Here is a 22,961-nt window from a genome sequence, read left to right on the forward strand (position 1 = left end):
TTATCTTGGGATTGGGGATGCAGGAGGGTTATCTGGACATGGAGGTCTGGTCTTTGAGGGGAGAAGATGGTGAAAGTCAAGGCCAACCACCTGTGCTTGGCTGCCTGCTGGCTTCAGGGCTGCGGAGAAGCAGCTCGTGTTCATGTTGCCCACCCCACCGAGAGTGGATGAAAAGACCCAGCCCAGCCATGAGATTCAGAACACTTTAGTGAAAGCCGGTAGTGAGGGGCCAGGAGGCAGTGAATGGGCCACGGGTAAGAACCAGATCAGTGTTAAGGGCCACTTACAGCTATGCTCATTGGCTCACCTGAGGGTGTCCCAGAGGCCTGGGCTTCTGCCCTTGGTTCCCGCTGGTGTTATAATCAATCATAGCAGAAGAGTTCTTGAGAATCGGTTACATCACAAGCCTATTGCTGAGGATTGGCTGACCCTAGACCAGACTTGGTCCATCAAGAGGCAGGTGGACTTTCTGAGAGCACATGGCACCCCCAATGAGGCTGCTGGAGTTGCCCCTTGAAGAGAACATCCCTACCTCTTGTTAGCGGAGTAGCCAACATGTGTGTACGTTGATGGGAATCATCTGGAAGAGAGGGAGAAATGGAAGACAGGGGCGTGGAAAGGGCATCTGGCAGGGCCGCATTACCTGAGGAGGCAAGAGGGGTGGGAGCCAGCGCACAAGGGGAGGGTTGACCTCAGGTAGACATGATAACCAGGACTATATGGAGAACAATTGGGGATCAGCCCAGGTTAGACCTGAGGAAAGGAGTGCCCCTGGGCCGGAGTGGGGAGCCCCAACCCTCCAGTGTGGTGGGGCACAGAGGAAGCTGGAAGACCTAACAGGGCCGGTGAGTCATGGAAGGAGTCTGGACCCATCCCAGAGGGCAGCTCTGAGCCCTGGAGGGGTTGAAGCTGTGGCATAACCTTAACTGTGCTCCAGAAAGAGCCTCTGGCTGCAGAGTCTAGCCCCTGGGAGGAGGGACTGGGCTGTGGACAGAAGGACCAGAGGAGTCGTCCTGGGGACAGATGGAAGGCTCTCCCCCAGGGCAGTGCAGGGGTCCTCACGGGCACCTGTGCAGTCTGGGCATCTGTGAAGTCTTTGCAGTAAAGAAAACCAAACCGCAGGGCTGACACAAGTAGGGAGGAATCCCGGCCGCTCGTGCACGCCAGTGCCGCAAGGGGGCAGCAGCGCGCTGCCGTCTTCATTCTCCTGGCGAGCTATTACCCACCCTAATAATCTTACACGAGTCTAATGAGGTGGAGGACTTACTAAAACAGACTTCTGGCCCCATCCCAAGAGTTTCCGTGAGTCTGGAATGGAATACGAGATGTTTGCATTTCTAATCAGTTCCCAGGTGAGGCTGATGTTTCTGGTCTGGGGACACCACTTTGAGAACTATAGAGGTTGAATATTGGGTGGGGATGGGCGGGAGCCCTAATCCACCCAGACATGGCCACTGGGCAATCACTGTCAACTGGGCAGCCATTCCCATTTGACAACGATGTATTTACTTTTCTTAGCCCCATTAAATCCCTTTTTCAAAAGGAAAATATATTATTTCATTCATTCAGTAAGGACCAAGCCAGGTTCTGTCCTGGGTATGGTTTTAGGTCCTGGGAATCCATCAGGGAGCAAGGCAGAAAATAAGTCCCAGCCAGCAACTGTGGAGTCAGGCAACAAATAATAAATGTGACAAACAAGTCAGGTAGTATGTCACACCATGATGTGTGCCACATGTATCAGGGGGAATGGAAGAGGGGTTCTCAGTGGGTTCTCAGTGAAGTGTTAACTTATGAGTCACACCAGAAAGAGAGCAAGGGGATTAGTCATTGGGGTGTACCTGGGGGAAGGTGATGTCAGGCAGCAGGAACAGCCAGTGCAAAGGTCCTGAGGTGGAAGTGTGTCTGACATGTTCAAGAAACAGCCGGGAGGACAGAGGAGCATGAGCAAGGGGGTGAGGGCAGAGAGGTGACTGGGGCACAGTGCAGGGCCCTGTAGGTTGTGTGGCATGGTCTGGCTTGGTTTTAACAGGATCCACACTGTAAGGATCAGGGTGGAAGCCAGGAGAGCAAGAGGAGGCTGCTGAAGTCATCACGGCAGAGATGGTGATGGACCCCAGCTGGGGGAGCAGTGGAGAGGACAGGAGTGAGGAGAGGTTATACACACCAGCGTACACATGGACTTGTCTGTGTTTCCATAACTAAATGGCCAGGGCAATCTGATGATCTACTCCTCTCTGTGCAAGCAACTCTAATTCCCAACCTGAAGTCTTGTCTGTCTGTCCATGTCTACTCAACCCATCTTTGATCTCTAGCTGCCTCCAGCCACACTGTCCTGAGTGACTACTGCCTCCTCAAACTCAAAACAACGAGGACACCCCCTCCCACCTTTAGGGGCTCCCCCACTCTCCCTGGTTTCTGCCCGTGTGGCCCGTCCATCCTTCCATCCTTCAGCACAAAGCCCAGGGATGTGTGGGGTAGTTCTCCTGCTCTTCGCATCCATCCTTCAAACCAGATCTCACAGGCAACATTGGGCTATGTTTATTCCCCCATCCGTTCCCTCTTTCCCGTTCCCACAGCCACCTGTCCAGGCTGTCGTGCCCTACCCCTGAATGCTGCAGCAACCGCACTCAGGGGAGCCTGGTGGCCAAGGGCATGGGCCCTGAAGCAGGACTCTCTGGGTTTGAATCCTGGTTCTGCCAACTGGGAACTCTGTGAACTTAGGCTATTTCCTTAATTTGCCATATCTCAGTTTCTCTGTCTGGGAAATGGGCATAGTTATACTTCAAATGGTTATTATGGGGTCGAGTGAGTGATTACATGGAAGATGCTTGGAACAGAGTCTTGTATGTGGTTAGAGCTCAATATGTTAGCTCTTTTATTATTTATGCAATAAGTCTTTATTGAGCACCTATTGTATAGAGATGACCTCCTTACACCTATTGTCTAGATACCTCACATATACACTCTGTACGGCTCTGTTCCTAGCTACTTGGTAGTGAGGTGACAGGCCTTGCAGCCAGCCAGCCCAGGGGTCCAGCACCACACCCCTAGGACAACTCATTCATTGCTCTGAGTCTTAGTTTACCCATCCCTAGAATGAGAACATCAGTTGCACTTTCCTTTAGGGATGTCCCAAGAGAAACATGCAATGGCGGGTAAAGCCCCTGGCAGCAAAGGCCCCACATGCAGGAATCATTCAATGCAAGTCTGTTGTCACAGTCATTGTCACCGTCTCTAGAGACATTACCTGAACTTTTCCCAGCAATGTGTTCAGAGTTTACCCTTGGGGAGCCTGACTTACTGAAACCCTCAACCTGGGAGAGACCATCAACCCAGGTTTGAATCAGGTAAGCTTGGCGTGAGCTAACACCTCCCCGCAGCTGCAGACCAGCTTTTGGACATGTCCCCTTTCCAAGCAGTCTCCTCCTCTGTGAACTGAAGTTAGTTCTGTTTGTAGAGATTGGGTGGCTCAGCCGCTGCCGGTGATTCTCGATCTGGGGTTTTTGGAGGAGGTGGTACTGGAGCAAAGTGCTGGAGGCAGGTGTTCTGAGGGTCAGGTCGTGTGCATCCTGTGAGCTGGGGTCACCCCTTCTCCTGCTCTGCTTCCTATCTCAGGGCCCCAAGCTCCTGGGCTCCCTCATTTCTCACCTTCCCAGTGGGTTTGACCAATAGGAGGAACTACCAGAAACTGGGGGAAGCCAGGTCTACCTCCCCATTTCTATCGGCATTTTGTTAGGTCTACAAAGCTGAATCCGCTCCCAGAAGACAGCCCTGCTCTGATGCCATCTTGCCCTGGCGGGCCCCAGCTTCTGGGCTCTCCCTCAAACCCTCCATCCCAACAGCTGGTACCGAGTGAAAGAAGCTATTCATAGGCGAATACCTACTGCGTGATTCTACTGAGGAGAGGTTCGAGAACTGGCAGCTATCCCATCATCTATGGTGGTAAAACTCAGAACAGTGGTTGCCTTCAGGGGTGGAGGGGATGACCAGGAAGGGGCCACAGGAAACTTCCTGAGATTCTGGAAATGTTCTGTACCTTGATTGAGGTGTTGATTACACAGGTGTGCATGTTTGCAAAGACCGGGTAAGCAGTATATTAAGGCCCGCGTGTTTCACTGCGTGTAAACCATGCCTCAATAACATTAGTTTAGTAAGAAATCCTGTTTAAATATGGAGCATGTTCTCTAATTTCCTGGTTGGAGTCTGATGGGAACACAGTTGTTATTTTTAAACACACACGTGTAGATCACAGAGGAGGATGGAAAATTTATATGTAGGGTTTAAAAAATATAATAAAACATGAGACTTCAGACAGAATGTCACACTTGGGTTGGTTTATTTTGAGCCACGTTCCCCAGTCCCCAGGGGTTATCCTTAATTCTCCCCTACTTTCCTCTGGTCTTAAATGTCGCAAAGCACCAACCTATATATAAAGTGTCTAGCTCAGTGCCTGGCACATGGCAGGTGCTTGAGAAAGGTTCATTCTTATTAATACAAGCTGGGTTTAACAAATCACTCTCAGGCTTGTTTTCTGACTTTCTTCAAAACTGTGATTTCACCTCGTGATTTTCACAAAGAATGCAGCCTGTGAATTCCGCCCAGGATGGGGAGGGCTTTCTACAGCATAAGCCTGACCTACAGGCTCTGGCATAGGCACATATTCGGGGATGTTCTTCCATCACTCCAGGAAAGGGAGCAGGAGATTCAGAATATCTGTGTGCCCCTCTTCACCACACCCCCAGAAAGACAGCCAGTCCAGCCCAGCACCTGCCTTGGCCTACTGATTAAAGGACAGCTGGTTGCCCTAACTGCTGGAAAGCTTGCCCATGCGCATGTTTGATAAAGGCTGTGTGGAGGCCAGGAATGAACCAGAAGACCCGGGACACCTTGGCCAGCCCCTAGGCTGTGAGGTAGAGGAAGGGAGACTGGGGCATACATCCCGACTCTATGTCAGGGTCCAGATGGACCAGACGGCTTGTGAACATTCTTGTCTTCCGGGGCCAGGATACCATTGCCCCAGCCAAGGGCGTGGGGAGGGGCCATCTGCCGTCTGCTCAGGGCCCAAGCACGGGGTTGCCTGCTGGGGAGGGTGGGCACTGAGCCTCCCTATTCCCAGCCCTGCTCTAAAAGGTACTGTTCCGTGGGCTGCGGCCCCTTGCAGGTGGACAGGGCCTGGGCAGGCACAGGCGGCGCTGGGTCTCCAGTCGGCAGAGGAGGTTCTGGTTGGATACCCGAGTGGCCACGCCCAGCCCGCAGGTGGTTGAACAGGGGCCCCAGGCTGTGCTCCATTCTGGGCAGGGGACTCCAGGAGGTGGGGGAGCGGCAAGGCCAGAAAACTGGGGTCCTGGGGAAGAAAGGGAGGTCAGCACTGTGAGGTCAGGACTTGGCAGCCAAATCAAGCCAGCTGCTGGCGGTGCCATCTTTGTCACGTTGCTTAACCTCTCTGGACCTCAGTTTCTTCCTATGTAAATTTTCTAATGGTTGATGTCAGGGCTGAATAAAATAATGGAGGGGACATACTTAGAATGGTGCTGCTACCCAAAGCACCTCATTTGTGTTGGTTACTAGGCAACTATCGTGGTGTTGGCCATGATGACCATCATGATGACCCCAGTAATGGTGGGTTTCTCATTTCTGCACCCCATGGCATCTTCCAGGAAGGAGGTCGTGGCCAGTGTAGAGTGATGCTGTGACCCAGTGGCAAAGATGCTAGACTTTCTAAGCCTGTACCTGGAACAAGAGGAGGGGTTCACGATCTAGCTTTCCCTCCTCCTCACATCTTATTATGCTCTGTTAATATTTTGGTGTCCTCTCTTCTGGTCCTTATCAACCAAATGGTTCTCAACTGGGGGCGACTTTGTCCCTCCCCCCAGGAACATTTGGCAATGTCTAGAGGCATTCTGGTGGTCATGACTGGGAGTGGGGGTACTGGAACCCAGCAGGGATGCTGCTAAATATCCTCCGGTGCCCAGGCCAGCTCTCACACTACAGAGCATCACCCAGCTCAACCGTCACTCATGCTGAGGTTGATAAAGGCTGCGTGGTATGCACCTGTGTGCAGTGGGCATGCACACATACGTACACGCATAATGGAAATCAAATTGCAACTACAGTGTCCTATCCTGCTTTTTTATACATAAGATGAACTCACTGGCATTCTCCTCTGTATTTAAGTGGATATGTCCCATTCCATCATAGGGATAATGACAGCCACCGTGGATGGAGCGCTGCGTGCGAGCCACTGCCGTGACTGCTTTTCTTGTATTTACTCATCTGGTCCTCACAGCAGCTCTGCAAGGTAGATACCCTTACTCTCATCCTACAGTGGGAGGAACTGAGGCACAGAGAAGGCGAGCAACTTTCTCAGAGTCACACATCTAGGAAATAGTGAGGCTGGGCTTAGAACCCAGGCAGACTTCATGCTGAACCCACGATGTTCTACTCTCATGTGGCACCATCATTAATGGACCAATGCCTTCTTTTCAGATGCCTTTCTTTTAAAAGATCACATTCATCTAATAACGATACCCCAGTGATGTAACAGTAACAAAATCTCTAAAACTAAAGAGTTTACAGCATGAGCTGTCTTTCTTCTGCCTCTGCCCACCTCTAAGCCCACATCCTAGAGACAACCACCTCACCTGGTTCAGTTTTAAGTTCCTCTTTGGATAAGCCCAAAGAATGACATATTAACAATATTATATAATATTTATGTAAATATATTATTAAGACATAGCGATATATTAGAAATAGATTAATAGCATACATCATAATAATATACCTCTGTTATGAAATGCGACCGTTCAAGTATCCCAGTCCTCCTTTCCCTTCCCCGCTCTGCCACCAGTTTTTGTTTTCCATTATTTATGATTTAAAATTATATCCTTCTCGTTTTGTCAGTTTGAAAGAGGTCTTGTGACTCCCCACTGGGCTTTCCCTGTCTCCTCAGCCACCAGCCCCTCCCAGCTGCTGTCAGGGAAACCTGCGCTTTGACAGGTCCAGGTGTGTCGCACGAAGCCCCGCCCCCGCCCCGCCCCAGGTGGCTCCGCCCCCAGGTGGCCCCGCCCCGCCCCAGGTGGCCCCGCCCCTGGCCTGGGCCGGCCCGCGCTCACCTTGGGCTGGGAGGGGCTGGGTCCCCAGCTCCCCTCCCCGGTCGCACACCCACTCAGGGCAGCACCTGCCGGGGACCTCAACCCTCCGGGGATGCGGGCAGTCCCAGCTGGGCAGCCGGACGTCCTCACTGCACAGCGGCACACAGGTGAAGCCGCCGTCCTCACAGTGGCAGCGGATCCTGCAGTGGGGCTGGAAGGTCTCCCCGTCCCGGTACACGCGGCCGTTCACCTCACAGCTCCCTTCATCGTCTCCCCCTGCGGAGGAGAAACCGGACCCCCGTCTGTGACCCCCAACTTTTCCCTGAGCAAGACCGTGCCAGCCAGGTCTCTCTGCAGAGCTGGCCCAGACCTGCCGGGAGACCAGGGCCCTTACAGGCGTCTGAGCACTGCCGAGGGGCTCCAGCCTGCGATGCGCACCCCATCCCTACTGCCAACCTGCCCTGGCGCCCGTGGGAAGACAGTGACATACCGCATCCCAATACAGGGGTTGTGGGACCACTGGCTTGGTTGGAGCTCCTGCTCTGCTTTTTTTTTTTTTTATTTAATTTTATTTAATTTTTCTGCTTTTTATTAGCTATGGAGCTTGGCTAAGCGACTTCACTTCTTGCCTCAGTTTCCTTGTCTGCAAAATGAGTTCTAACTGCACTTATTTCACAGGGTTGTGGTAGAGACTAAATGAAATGATTTATGTAATGAATCCAACATAAAAGAAACCTCCAATAGATCCCAGCTGTTCTCTTGTTACTATTAATATAATTACTATATATTAATAATATATAACTTAAATACACACTGAGAGTACATGCAACAAGCCTACAGTGTGCATCTGCTATGTTGTAGTCATCACTGTCTGGCCAGGGCTTACCTTGCTGGCTTTGTGACTTCGGATAAGTCACCTACCTTCTCTGAGTCACCTTAACAATGGCAATGATGAGAACAGCTCAGCACCTTCAGGTACATGAGATAATATGTACAGAACATCTAGCATGGTGCAAGGCATATGGTAGGTGCTCAAGAAACACACTTCAAATGCACCCTTCAAGATAGGGGCATTATTCCCACTTCCTCCACTGGACAAGCACTCCTTGGGGGGCGAGGGCTGAGAGTGTTCATACTGGTGCCCTCCCCCCACTCTGCCCTGTACTGGCTCAGAGCATGGAGGGGACCCACAGACCCTCAGCAAATGCCCTTGGAATGAATGCCTCGTGCCAGGCCAAGCACATGAGAGACACTAATAAAAGAGTTCTGATTTCTTATCGCTCTGGAGATATGTACAGTGCCCCTCCTGTGTGCCAACCGCTGGGTTCCTAGACAGGACGAAGACCCAACCCTTGTCCTAAGAGATGGAGGGCCAGGCAGGTGACAGATGTGAAAGCCACCATCTCCAAAACAGAATGAAATACTGTGGAGAGGCACAAGTGAGCTGCTGGGAAAGTGCACTGCAAGGAGGAATCTGGAGGTCCTGGAGACATGGGTGGCAGTTCAGTGGGGTCTGAGGAAGGATTTACTGGAAGGCAGGTTTTCCCAGGTCTTCAAAGAAAAAACTCCAGTAGGCCCATGCAGGAATTTGGGAACTGCACAGATGTGGGTGCCAGCCTCTGTACCCACTTGCTAACTGTGGGACCTGGGCCAAGTTACTGCATCTCTCTGAGCTGCTGTACCCTGCTCTCAGGGCCACCAGAAGATTAAATGAACTAGTGTACTTAAAGCATTTCACCCAAGCCTGGAACATAGCGGATGCTCAGTTAATAGGAGTGAGTGGTGGTTGTTCCAGGGACCAGTGACAACTGTCTCCCTCTTTCTTCCAGGCTATAGCCCTTTGGCTCCAAATCCCTGACCTTTTGGCCTGGATCATGTGCTGCTGGTTTCCTGGAAACCTTAATCCCTAGAGGTCCCCCACCAGACTCCTGGTGCCATAGCCCTGGGGCCTCCTGGTCTCTGGGATGACCTGGTAAACAGAGGGATTATTTGGGAAAGGCAGCCGGAGGGGTGATAATTTTAGCAAGGTTTCCTGGCACCTCTCCTGGTCCTCCAGCTCGAAGCTGGCTGCGGGTGGGACTAATGATTCCTGGGCAGCCACTCCCCACCCTGGGGTCTGTGCACATGTTTGTACATGGTCCCAAATGCCAGGAGGCACCTTCAAACATACCCTTCAGTCCACCTCCCTATCTGCACCATGTACACATATAGTTGCCAAAACTCTACTTCTCCTTCCAGGCCCTTCCAATGCCCCCTTGTCCAGCAACTTCCCTCAACTTCAGAGCCCAGTCCTCTCATCTGGTGATTTCTGCATCCCTCTTTCCCTCTGAGAGTCCCTTACAGGAAAAGGAATAACAGAGGATTTTTTTTTTTTTACCTTTAGCCACTTGCATACCATGTGACCTTAGGCAGGTGACTTCACCCCTCTGAACCCCAGTTCCTTTATCTGCAAAATCAGTTTAATAGTAAGACCTACCTCATTAAGGGTAAAATGAAATCACGTGTCAAGGGGTTGCCCACAGGATGTGCTTACTGAATGGTGCCTGTTACTGCTACCCTCTCCAGAGCTGTTTCTATCAATCATTCAGCCAGCTGTTATTTACTGGGTGCCTACTGGGCACCAGGCACTGTTCCAGGGACTTGTGATACAACAGTGACTAAAACAGGCGTAAATCCTGCCCCCTTTGGAGCTTCTGCTCTAGTGGAAATAAGTGGAGTCTGTGACGTCCAGTGGTGATTACAGCGAGAATAATGGAGGGCAAGGTTCAGGAGAGAGGTGTTGAATGTGGTGATCGGGGAAGGTGGTATTTGAGTACAGATGGGAAGAAGATGCAGGACCTTGCCATGTATATATTTGGGGGAAAGAATGCTGGTAGAGCAAAGAGCCAGTGCAAAGGCCCTGAGGTGGGACACCCCACTCCACCCCACCCCTGCTGAGGTATTTAAGGAAAGAAATAAGCCAGTGTGGTCGAAGCATTGAGTAGGAAGGAGGAAGGGAGTTGGATGGGGTCAGAAAGAAAACAGGAGCAGGACCCGTGCGGCCTTGTAGCCACTGAGAGGACTGGCTTTTACTCAGAGGTTGTGGGAAGCTGTTGGAGACCTTGAGGACAAGGAGGGATGGGATCTGATGTGTATTGAAAGGGGCCCTGGGGTGCTGTGTTGGGAACAGAGTAGGGGGCAAGGACAGAGGCAGGGAGGCCATTTCGGGGCTGCTGCAACACCCAGCACGTGAGGATGAGGGTCAGACCAGGCTGGTAGCAGTGGATGGCTTGAGAAGGGACCAGAATGTCAGGTTTTAGAGTATCGTGAAGACTTTGCTGGTGGGCCGTATGTGGGGTGTGCAAAACGTGAGACGTCAAGCGCCAGGAAGGGTGGAGATGCCCTGGGCTGAGCTGGGGAGGCTGCACGCTTGGGGTGGGGGAGGGTATCTGGAGCTGACAGTGGACAGGCACAGCTTGGAGTCCGCTGTCAGAGGTCTGTCCTAGGAATTGAGAGGAGCGTTTGGGACAGCGTATTCCCTCCAGAGCCAAGACCTAGACTCTGCCTCTGTGCGGGCTCACCTGTGGGGTTCATCAGCCTCCAGATTTGGCTCATAAGCACCCACTACATTGCCTGACCAGGGCTGGGAGTTGTAGGAAGAAGCAAAGACCAAGTACATTTTTTACCTCCCGCTGTTTGAAGTCTGGATCAAGGTGGAATAAGAAAAGCCCCTTATTAGACTCAGGGGCAACAGCAGCCAATATGTACTAATCAAATGCTGAGTGTCAGGCAGTAGAATGATGGAAATGAAGATTGTGAAGCCAGCTCCCTGAGTTCAAATCCCAGCTCAGCCACTTATAAGCTGTGTGACCTTGGGCAAGTTGCCTAACCTCTCTGTGTGCCACCCCCCACCCCCCTCTCTCTCTCCTCTCTCTCTACCATTTATAAAATGCAGATGACATTAGTACCAACCTCATATGGTTGTTGTGAGATTAAATGAGGTGATATTTGTGAAACCCTTAGAGCCTGGCACACAGTAAATGCTATGCAAGTGTTCAATAAGTGAAACTCTGCCAAACGCTTTACATGTGTCCTGGCTAATTAAAACAACAGCCTGGTAAGCTGAGTGTTACTTATCTCATTTTTCCTTTAGCTACATTTTTATTAGCAATCATCTGAGTTCATAAAACAAAGCACTATTTTCTCATGATTATACTCCCTTGATCTTAAAAAAAAAAGCATTTAACAAGGATTTAGTATTGATAACTTCATGTCTATTAGTCTTGTTGGGTTTTTTCCAACCTTGTTTTTTTCTATAAGTGGACTCATTATCGGTGACTCATGAGCCCTTCTCTCTCTTGTTCATTTTTTAAAGTGATGCATGCAAATAGATGATAGAGGTAGATTGCTCTACAAGACTTATTTTTTAAAAAAATGCCCTCATGTTTTTCTGTTTCTCTAAAGAAGTGGTTCTCTATTGGAGATGATTTTGTACCCCAGGGGACATTTGGCGATGTCTAAAACAGATTGTCACGACTTGAAGGTGGGGGACAGGCTACTGGCATCCAGTGAGCAGAGACCAGGGATGCTGCTGAATGTCTTGCCATGTACAGGACAGCATCTCCCCCCCCCACACACTGCCATGAAGAATTATAGCAAAGAAGTATCTGAGCCAAACGGCAAAATTGAAAAACTCTGATCTAAGGCATCAGAGGGCACCAAAGCTTGGAATGGTGGGAGATGTCACACGCTCAAGGTCATTAGTAAATGGCAAACTCAGGATTCAAACCATGGTCCAGGGGCTCCCAATCCAGGAAGAAGACAGAATGAAATGTTGCTTCAGAAACTGTGTGACCTGGTCCCAAGCTGTGCCAGTTAATATTACTGAGCCTCAGTTTACTCACCTACAAAGTGAGTCTGAAAGGACATAGCTCATAGGATCACTGTGAGGATTATGTGATTTATGGGAGGATCATGCAGTAAGTTTCAGCATACTGCCTGACACATAATACTCTGTGTCCTAAATAAATGGTTGCATTTTTTATCTTCTCAGAAGTGTTGTGAAGATCCTGAGAAAGGATAGTGATTCCTGGTTTGAAGAATCTGGGAGGACGAGTGTTTGAGCTTGGCTTTGACAGTTGGTTGTGATTTGGGCAGGTAGGAATGGGGGTGGGGGGGGATATCCATTCAGGTGGTGGGTGTGGTCGAAGGGGAGGAGCAGAGGGAGGGCCTAGGGAAACCAGGATCCCCAGGTTTGGCTGGAATGGCTGGGCTGGTGTACCTGAAGTGAGGAGGTAGAGAGAGAAGAGCTCCTCTTCAGCTTGGGATCCCTCAGCCTTGACCCTCCCAAACATACCCACGTGAGTCCCGCAAACCTGCTTACAGAGGCACACGGCCCCTCGGCCACCAGGGCCCGCCCTGGGCTGGCAAACCAGACCCTGGCTGGGGTCGCAGACGTGGAGGTGGTCACAGGGCTCCCCCAGCCGCCGCGCACACACCCGGCAGCAGCTACAGCCATCCAGCACCAGGGGCACCCCCGGTGGACATCGGGGTGGTGGCCAGGGGCAGGCACACGGCGTTGGGCACAGCTGAGCACACACCTGCAGAGACAGAGCATGTCACTCAGCCATGGTCATTCAAGGTGGGCAGTGAGCGGTCCACACTTGGGCCCCAGGGTCACACAGACCTGGCCTTGAACCCTGGCCATCTGGTGACTCTCCTCCCTAAGAGGCAGTGTGGCATTGTGGTCAGGAGCAAGGACTTTGGACTAGAGAGCCCATCCTAACTCTGCTCCTTATTAGCTGAGTGGCCTTGGGCAAGTTGCTTAAGCTCTCCAAGCCTCAGTTTCTTCATCTGTAAAAAGGGAGCAAAAGTAATATTTAACTCAGAGGATTGTTTCCAGGAGTACATAAAATGGTACATATTAAACCCTGAGCACACAGCCTAGATGCCGTAGATGTTCAGTGCATTCAGCTATGATGATCACCACTGGAAATTACGATGAATGATTAGGCCCTGCCCTCTAGAAGCTTTCAGAAAGGCAAAAGCAACAAAAGCAAGGATTATAATGACAAGCTACGGTACATTTTCTAGCATGTAGACTGCGAATATTTATCTTGACAGCTAAATCAATCAAATAGTATCATAGATGTTTTTGGTCTTTGGAATAATCCAGAACATATTTCTGGATACATATCAAATCAGCCAGGAGACTTGGTAAAATACCGATCCCCGAGCCTCCCCTGGGATTTGCCAAATAGGACTTCCAGAGACAGGGCCCTGGAATCTGTATTTTTATCGGACTGTCCAGGGACTTCTGGTGCACAGCTAGGTTTGGAGCATGTCTGCTCCAGTATTAACCCCCGTTCCCCTGCCCGGGTGAGGTGGGGGAAACTGAGCTCCAGAGAGAGAAAGGGTCTTGCCAAAAGTCACAGTGTGTTAGCTGTAGAGCTGGGAACTTCCTTAAGGATCCTGGAATAGAGAAAAGCCTGAGCCAGGGACCCCTCCCAGGGACAGGGTCAAGGCATCGACCCAACTACCCTGGTTGCTCCTCCCCACTCAGCACAGAGAAACAACCAAACCAGAAACCAGATGCCATGGTCTCCCCATATGTCCATTTGATTTGAAGGTGGGGACCCAGAGGCAGACATCACTCAAGATGCTCCCAGTGGCCCCTTCAGTGACAGACCAACCTTTAGGTCAGTAGGATCCTTGGAGGACCAGAGAGGGTTTTATTTGGAGAATGGAAGACTTGAAGTTTACAAAAATGGAATACATAACCTCCTAACTTGTATGTGGCCCCAAAGCAGGCAATGAGCCCTTCACCCTGGTCCCCACTTTGTCCCACCCTTAGGACCCCCTAGTCCTGCAAACCTACATTCAGTGGCCTGCAGCTTGCACCCTGGCCACCAGGGGCCGCCCCAAACTGGCCGACCAGCCCTGGCAGGGGAGGGGGCTCCAGCCTAAGACAACACTGGCAATGAGGCAAGTGGGTGCTCAGTGCCTGGAGCCTCACTGGAGAGCGAGTTGCCATCTCTGCAGGAGTTCCAAGCCAGAGACTGGGTGATACTGAAGAGATTCTAGAGAAGATGGCCTAGCCTTGCCCCTCAAAGCCTGGTCTGGACCACCAGCAGCAGCATAGCCTGAAAGTCTACAGTGGCATCTTGGGCCTCTCTATAGGAACCTAATTCTGTATTTTAATAAATCCAGAAATGGTTCTCATGGAATGGACCTGAGGAGCAATCGGCTGGACTTTGGGGTTCCTTTTCTTTTTTAAGATTGTATTTATTTATTCATGAGAGACACAGAGAGAGAGAGGCAGAGATATAGGCAGAGGGAGAAGCAGGCTCCCTATGGGTAGCCTGATAGAGACTCGATCCCAGGACCCCCGGATCACAACCTGAGCCAAAGGCAGATGCTCAACCACTGAGCCACTGGGGTTCCCTTTCAAACCAGAGGTTGGGTTCCCTTGGTTAGTGGGAAATAGGAACTCTGACCAGAATTGGCTCTCGGGTCCCTCCCACCTGAAAGCAGGGGTGCCAGGCCACAGGCTTTCTGCTTTGTACCCAGGTTCCCACTCTGGGCTCTCTACAGGGCGAGCATGGCTGGGGCCAGGTGTGCAGGTCCTGATACCCAGGAGGGGCCACTAATGATATTGATGATTGTGGCTAACATTTACCGCGGGCAAGCCGTGAGCTGTTACATGTTGTCTAACCCTATAAGAGGAGGTACCAGCTTTGTGCCCACTGTAAAGACAAGGAAACAGATGCTTAAAACAGTGTAGTGACATCACCGATAAAAGGTAGAGTCAGAACCAGAATTCAGATTCATATGAATCCAAGAACCAGGCTTTTATTACCACACCTACTTCTTGTCCCTGGGCAGCTCTGTTGCCAGCTTTGCCTCTGCCTCAGTTTACCGATTTGTTCAGGAGGGACAGAGACAGGTCGAGGGAGCACAGCCAAGGAGAGAGAGGCCCTCTCTGAACTCCCTCGATCTCCAGGCCCTTCCTAATCACCCGATACATGTGGTTTCCCCAGACCTTTGCTGCAGCCACCACAGGGAAGAGCCCTGGACATGGAATATTCTAGGGAAGGGTTGAAATCCAAGTTGTATCACTGATGAGCTGTGTGACCTTCAATATAAGGCTTAACTGCCTCGTGGGGAGGGAGCCACTTCCTTCTCGGTAAAATGGGGTGGAGATCACCTGTCTTATAATTGTGACAGGGATTAAATGAGCTCCTGGCTAGCTCTTGGTCACTGTGACTTTGTCCATTTCCAGGTCTCTGCCACCTGCATCTGTTCACAGGCCTGAGCCCAGGAGCCCACTGCCTGCTGGAAGACTTGGAGTCCTCTCTCTGAGGATTGTTGTGGCTTTCCACCTTCACGATGACTAAGTCCCTGAGTTCTGTGCAGGATGCTGCCTGGCTCCCTGGGACGGGGAAGAAGGGAGGGGTGGACAGTGGGTCCAGGATGGCTTCATTTCAGTCTTTCATTTAAGCCTGGGCCCGGAACCCCAAATCCCCTGCTCCAACTCCCCAAGCCACCTGCTCGGGCATCACGTTTTGCTCAGCCCCTTCGGGAGAAGAAACAGTGGGGTCGGGTTGCCAGCAAGGTTCTCAGCCTTGCCCCCACTACTGCTCAGGACCCACAAGAGAAAGCTCCGGCCGTGCTCCTCAAGGCAGCATGAACCTACAGTGAGATCATGGCTTGTGCTGGGGCCGATCTCCGTGGCATCAGGAACTCAGCATTTGCTGAGGGAATGACAGGGCTCAGCAGTTGTGGCCTTGATCCAGGTAGGGGAAGAGACAGGGCAGGAGAGGTGCAAATAGAAGGGTCCCTTCCCCCACCACACACCACCCCAAGCCGATCCTGGGCTCCACCTCCTCTGTTACTTTGATGTTTCTTTGCTGTGTGATTTTAGGCAAGTTGCTTGCCCTCTCTGAGCCCTTGACCAAAAACAGGGAATAATAATTCCTTAGGAATTATTGCCCTCTCTGAGCTTGACCAAAAACAGGGAATAGTAATTCCTTAGGAGGTCATTGGATATGTTAGGCAAGGTAGCTATTTCACAAACCTTTTGGAAAATGTTCCATAAGAGGAGATCATTATTCCACGAGGTGACTCCCTGTCCCACTTCAGCCAGGGTCTGCAGGTCACTCACTGCCAAGAGCATTAATGCCCTTGCAGTATGAACTTTACAATCAGTGAGACACCAACATCCCTTCAAGTCCTGGCTCTGAGTTAGGCAAAGCAGGTTGTATGTTGTGTCTCCCCATTTATAGTGAGGACGCCCACGTCAGCTTAGAAGGGCCCTGGGGACTGCTAATAGCCATGGCCCTCTTCTTTGAACACCTGCCATGTCCCAGGTCCTGCACCGAGCACTTCTGCTGAATTGCCAAAGTGCCTCGTGATCATTATGCCCCTTTAGCTGAGGAAGCAGGTGAGGCTTAGGGAGGAGGAGGGACTTGCCTGGGGTCACATAGCAGAGCTGGCCAGAGGCAAGTGTCTGGGTACCAGGGGGGAAGCTGGGTTGTGCCCACCTTGAGGGACCTGCAGGAATTCCCCCAGGGGATCCTTGGCCGGGATTTCACACCTCCCCCACCACACCGAGGAAGTCAGCAGGACGTCCTGGGGCCCCGGGAGCCCTTACCTTTGAGAGGAGGCAGAGGAGGGAGAAGGCCAGAAGGAGGGTCTGTGGTGTGCCTCTCATGTCACTGTGTCCCCCACGGAGCCAGCTTTGAGCCTGGGAGGCAGGACCTGTAAGTCTTTATGTTCCGGAGGCTGTGAGGTCACTCCCAGGCACACACACACACAAATACACACACACACACACACACACACACACACGCTGGTCTCTACATTCCTTCTCTTCTCTCCATCCTCATGCTCCCACTGATGAGCCCATTTACCTGAAGATGAGACGTGGAGGCCACCAAGCGGGTGCCTGCCAGTGTGAGTGTGTGCGTGTGCGTGTGTCTGTGTTTGCGTGTGTGAAAGCCAGAGCCAGTGCCAAGAGCCTGTGACAGGCTGGCAGGGGCCTCTCTAGCTCCTCCCAGCCCAAGGGGGCCTTCGGAGCTGCTGCTGCTGCTGTGGCCCTGCCCCCAGACCCCTGCCCGAGCCCTGGGGGGGCTGCGGACCCAGGAAGAGCTCAGCAAATAGCCCGTGTGCAGCGCTGACCCACGTCCTCCGAAGCCCCGTGGCCCGGACTCTGGGCAGTTTCGGCTGGGCCTGTGGTTTCTGGCAGGAAGATTGGCAGCCACCCAGAGGCGGGTGTGACCCAGAGCAAAACTTCCCTGGGCGGCCTGTTTGCTTTTGGCAACAAGGGGCCTCCCTCCGGCCTGCTTCCCTGGGCTCTGGAAGGTGGCCCATGGTGATGGGCCCGTGCAGGTTGGACCTACTGTGTGCTGGCACTTGCTGGGCCCTACCAGGTGATCTGGAAAAACCAAATCCATTTCATTTCATTCAACCATCTCCGAGGCCTCCATCTGTGAGAGCTGGAGACACAACAGTGACTTTGGACAAAACCCAGAGTGGGAGACGGCAGTGTGAAGACAGGTGGACTTCCTGGGCATATTGAGGAGGGGTCGTTGTCCAGACCGAAGGTGAGGGACGGCTTCCTGGAGGAGGTGCCTTTACAGAGAACCACAGAAAGAGGGTAACAGAAGGCAGAATGTGGCAGGCAGAGGGAACAGTGCGTACAAACGTCTAGAGGTGGGGGTGAGCATGATAATGTGCCTATTCTGGGAGCCAAAGTGTGGCCGGAGCTGAGGGAGGTGGGGAGTGGTGTTGTACACAGGGGGGGGTGGGGGGTGGGGCAGGACACCCAAATTCAAACCATCAATTTCTGGGGGGCACTTCCAAAGGTCCAGCCACTGGGGGGTGAGGGATGTGAAGACAAGGCCTTGGACTATAGAATTTGGTAAAGACACTAAACAGGTGGTGTCAAGAGTTGGGTTGGGAAGGCTTGGACCCCCATGGTCTCCACCAGTACTCCAGACCTCGAAGTGAGGGCCCTGGGTTCTTGAATGGGCCAGGGGTGAGGAAGAAGAGTGACCTGCTTTAGGGTCAGACTGAGTGACTGAGGGGGAGACTCCCTCCCGACTGCAGTCCCCAGGGAAGGAGGCGATGGGATGGAGGAAGGTGGATATGCACACTAGGCTCGGTGGTTCTGGCTGGAGGAAGAGGAGGGCAGGGTTGGGGTGGGGGTGTCCCCAGGCCTGGAGGGAAGGCGATGCAGTGTGCGTTCATCTCTACATGCTTATGTTTTAGTCCAAGGTGTGCCTAGGGTGCCAAACACCCAGAGCGGATCGTTGCTGAGCACCCCGCTCCTGCACACAACAGGATTATTTTCAGTAATAACCACGAGATGAGACAAATACTTTTCACGTATGAACTGAAGTTTGCACTTACCAGACAAAAACAGCCCCCCTTCGCAGTCACACTGTTTCACTATTTTTAATTTTAAGCACAAGCCCAAACTCCAAGGACTCACATAGAACGAGAGAATTAAAATACCTATATCTTCGTCTTCACCATCACTCTGTGACTGTTTTTGCTTTGGATCTACTGTTGGGGTACAGAATCGCACCCCCAGGGTTGGAGACAGGGCTGTGCAGGATTCTGAACCGTCAAGAGCTTCTGCTTCTGGTCACACGTTCCTGAGTTCATGTGCGCTCGACAGCTGTCTTCCTAGAGACCTCCAAGTTCACGTCCATGTAGGATAGGTTTATTAAAGGGTAAGAAATTAGGGGGTTCCTGGCTGGCTCAGTCGGTTAAGCGCCCCACTCTTTATTTCAGCTAAGGTCATGATCTCCGGGGTTGTGAAATTGGGCCCCGCATGGAGTCTGCTTGAGATTCTCTCTCTCCCTCTGCCTCTGCCCATCCCCTGTGGAAGAGAGAGCTTTCTCTTGCTCTTTCTCTCTCTAAAAGAAAAAATAAAACAATAAGGAATTAAAATGTGCTAAATTTGAAGCTTACGTACATATGAGTAAAATTCAACAGTTACCGCATCAATTGTTTAGAACTTGGACCAAAAAAATGTTTTCAGGATGAAGTATTTTGTGACTGACATGATTTATATTTATATACGACATGGTTTATTTATTTTTTAAAAGATGTATTTATCTTAGAAAGAGAGAGCAGGGGGAGGGGCAACGGAGAGGGAGAGAGTCTTCAGCAGTCTCTGAGCTGAGTGTGAGCCAGACTCGGGGCTCAGTCTCAAGACCCTGAGATCATGACCTGAGCTGAAACCAAGAGTCAGAGGCTCAGCCGACTGAGCCACCCAGGCCAGGCGCCCCAATACTGACATGATTTGTATTTCTATTTGTATACTGACTTCTCATAAGTTTCATTTTATCTTTAAATTCTCTACAACGTACCCCTCTTTTTTTTTTTATTTATTTTTTATTTTTATTTTTTATTTTTTTTTTAACGTACCCCTCTTGTTGCCTGCACCCAGGGAAGACCACTCCCATGCCGTCCTTGCTAGGACCACTGGTTTTAAGAACAATTAAAGTGATTACATAAATGGCACACAGAGGAAGCCAGCCTTAGGCTAAGGGTTTTTTTGTTTTTGTTTTTGTTTTTATAAAATGTGTTTCTAATCCTCACAGTCTTTGCCTCAATAAGAAAGGGGAAGTTCAGAGAGGTTAAGTAATTTGTCTAAGGTTACACAGCCAGAAAATAGAGCCAGGTTTTCAGTGCAGGTCCACTGGACTCCAAAACCTTATCTTGTGGTTTTGTTATTTATTTTGGCTACTGCTAATAGAGCTCTCAGTGGCATATATTTTTTAGATTGAGGGGTAATGTGTACTGGGAAGTATATATCTCAACAACTCTTTTTTTTTTAAAAGATTTCATTTATTTATTCATGAGAGACACAGAGACAGAGGCAGAGACACAGGCAGAGGGAGAAGCAGGCTCCCTGTGGGGAGCCCAATGCAGGACTCAGTCCCAAGACCCCAGGATCACGACCTGAGCCAAAGCCAGACACTTAACCACTGAGCACCCAGATGCCCCCATCTTGACAACTCTTTACATATGTGCACACCCTTGTAACCACCACCCAGGGCACAATACATTTCCAGAAGGTTCCTCATGCCCCTTCCAGCTTCTCACTATTCTGACCTCTATCACCGTTGATCAATTTTTCCTGGAAGGGACAGTGTGGAGCCACTTCTCTGTCTGAGGCAAGAAGGAAGGCAGGAGAATTTAGGTGTGGGAAGGAGCCTGCGAGAGGCGCACAGCTCAGGGCAGCATCTGAGGGAGGGCCTCCGCCAACAGCTAGGATGTGAGGCTGCAGTGGGCTCCCAGGGGAGTGAAGAAGGCATGAGCCAGCGTGGGCCAGGGAGGCGACAAGGGATGAGTGGAAGTGCTGCCACCACCATCCTCCCCCCCCCACACCCACCAGGGCCTCTCTGAGTCAGAGTGTGGCTGTTTGCTTGGAACTTGTTCTCTCTCATAACCGAGGATGGCAGCGTGTGGACAGTGGGAGGCCCTGGGGCCCGGCCAGTTCTGGAAGCACGCGGCCTGGCATCGGGGCGTTTGGTGATGGAAGTGTCAGAGATGAGCCTTCCATGCACAGTTCAGAGTGTTGAAAGCCTGCGGTGGGAACTGCCACTTTGCTGACTGGTTACACGTGGGTCAGGCCCCCCAAACTGCCAAGTTTGGTGCTAGAGGGCTGTGACAGTCCAGGGGACCCGTGCGTCTCTCAGCTTGCTGCTAAAGCCTTCCCCACAAATAAGACCCCAGAATGAGCCTGGCTGCCCTTTGCATTTCTGGAAGGAAACACAGGTTCATAAATCAAAATATCTTGGGTTCAAATCCTGGCTCCCCCAGGACTCACAGTGCCTGGATTAGGATGTGGTAAGAGGGGCTCCTAGATGCCCCAAGGGAGCAGAATGTAAGGGCTGTTCCTCTCAGGTGCCCCCTGGCACTGCACCACCCGGACAGTGAGTGCCTCCTGAAGAGGGAGGCGCCTGGGGCACACAGTGAGCTCCTGGCAGCAGCTCAGTGAATACTGGTTGCCTGACTACATGATAATCCCCCAACCTACTGCGTTAATCAGGGTGCATTAGGCTATGCCGAGGTCACACATCCCCAAATCTCAGTGGTGTAACCCAACGGAGGTTTATCTTTGCTCCCGAATGGTCCAATGGAGTCAGGCAGGTCTCCTCCGTCTTGGGGCCGATCCTCTGGCTCCCCCCTCCCTACCTGCCTGCTGGGATGTCAGCATCACCCAGGTAGCTTGTTCCCAAGTGTGGAATCCCAGGCCCGCCCAGAATCAGAATCTGCATTTTAATGAGACCCCCAGGTGTTCTGCCTGCACGCATGTTCCAGTTTGGGAATCGCCCCAGGTCACCTCTGAGAAGGCACCCTGGGGCCTCGCTGCCTTGGACCAGAGGGTGCTCCGCACTCCTGCTGGTGTTTCATCGGCCAGAACGAGCCTGCGTTGTGTTCATTTTATCCTAGGAGCAGCTTTTAGTTCTGCTCTTCCACATTCTTCTTTTGTTCTCTAGTTCATTGATTTGTGTCCAGAAGTTACTGTGCAGCTGAACCTCATTTGGGCCCTCAAATCCTGAGTCCTTCCCTGTCTCCAGCGAGGTCACCTCCATCAGGATGGGCCCAGTGAATGGCCACGGCTCGCCCAGGTCTGGGCTCCTCCGTCCAAGACCGCCGCCTCCACGCTGCCCTCGCCCATGACCTTGTTGGGAGGAGCTGGTGCAAGTACCGCCTGCCCCCACGCGCTGGTCCGTAGATGCCCGGCCCCAGGCGCCTCTCCACGGCCTCCTCTCCCACACATTCCCCAGTGTGGCCAGGGGTCGGAGGCCTGCTCCTGACCCTGAGATCTCAGGTGCCACGATGAGCTCCTTCCCCCTGCCCTGGGACAGCTCTGGGGCTTGAACCGTTTAACACTTGGCTTCAGTCTGCGCTGGCAAGGGTCTGCGTGCAGGGGCTGACGCGGTCCTCCCCAAGGCGGGGTTGGAATGTGGAGCTCTCAGCACACGCATGTGACCACCGCTGCGCACGGCTTCACATCGCAGTGTGAACTGGAGGGCCTGGCAATGAACTGGTTCTCACTTGCTGGGGGGGGGCGGGGGCGGAGCTGGCACAGGGGCTGTGCCAAGGGTGCAGCTGGTGAAGCATTGATAAGCCTGCTGGGGAGGAAGTCATGATGGGACATGGAAAGGGCTTGGAAATTGGCACCGGGGTTTATTTGCAGACTTAGTATGCCAAGGAGAAGGCGCTGAACCTGGCAAATGTGAGGTGCTAGAGATACGTATTTGTTGCATGCATGCATGAATGAATGAATTGGGGGACCTCTAATCCTAGCTCTATTACTGTACATTCTTGGGTAAGTTCCTTGGCCTTGCTTGGGCCTCAGTTTCCTCATCTGTTAAATGGAAGAGGGGTAAACTCCATATTTTCTAGGGCCTCTTGACTCTAGGAATCTATTTCTATGCCTGGAAGCAGGGAGTGGCAGCTCTGACCCAGAGGGAAGTTTGGAGGGAGGGCCCTCAGGAATACAGAGTTCTAGAACATCAGGAGGCAAAGGTGGTTCATTCAACCAATGTCTGACTAATTACCAGAGTTCAGGAGACCTCGTTGAGCTGGAACAAGTTGTTGCTCACGAGGACTGGGTGCCAGGGCAGAGGTAGCCTTGCTCTTGGCTAGACATGTCTTGGAGGATGTAGATAATGGATTTGGTTACTCCCCATTCAAGAGCCTCTTTATCCGTGGGGATATCCAGTCTCTAAGGACTTAGCTCTCACAGTCTGAATCCCTACAGGTGCCATTACATGTCCATATCCATACCTAATCCATTCATCTCTTCATCAGTCCATCTGTTGATCCATTGGTTCGTTTGTTTGAACATTCATCCATTCAGCT

General features: G+C 51.7%; 1 protein-coding gene across 2 annotated transcripts; it reads right to left on the reverse strand.

Moving 5' to 3' along the window:
• Positions 1 to 4,319: 4,319 nt before the first annotated feature.
• Positions 4,320 to 17,292, reverse strand: CCN5 (cellular communication network factor 5). 2 transcript variants are annotated; one of them, XM_041733416.1, is made up of 5 exons: positions 16,982 to 17,292; positions 16,723 to 16,815; positions 12,454 to 12,670; positions 7,113 to 7,367; positions 4,320 to 5,344 (listed from the first exon to the last, which is right to left on the reverse strand). In XM_041733416.1, the coding sequence occupies exons 2-5, from the start codon at positions 16,780 to 16,782 to the stop codon at positions 5,124 to 5,126; spliced, it is 753 nt and encodes a 250-aa protein (XP_041589350.1). In that variant the 5' UTR covers positions 16,783 to 16,815; positions 16,982 to 17,292; the 3' UTR covers positions 4,320 to 5,123. The 2 variants fall into 2 exon arrangements, with proteins under 2 accessions (XP_041589350.1, XP_041589351.1); XM_041733417.1 differs by having other exon boundaries at positions 16,723 to 16,837.
• Between the last annotated feature and the right edge of the window lie 5,669 nt (positions 17,293 to 22,961).

This window comes from Vulpes lagopus, chromosome 18 (assembly GCF_018345385.1).
Source record: "Vulpes lagopus strain Blue_001 chromosome 18, ASM1834538v1, whole genome shotgun sequence".
In the NCBI taxonomy this organism is placed as follows: Eukaryota; Metazoa; Chordata; class Mammalia; order Carnivora; family Canidae; genus Vulpes; species Vulpes lagopus.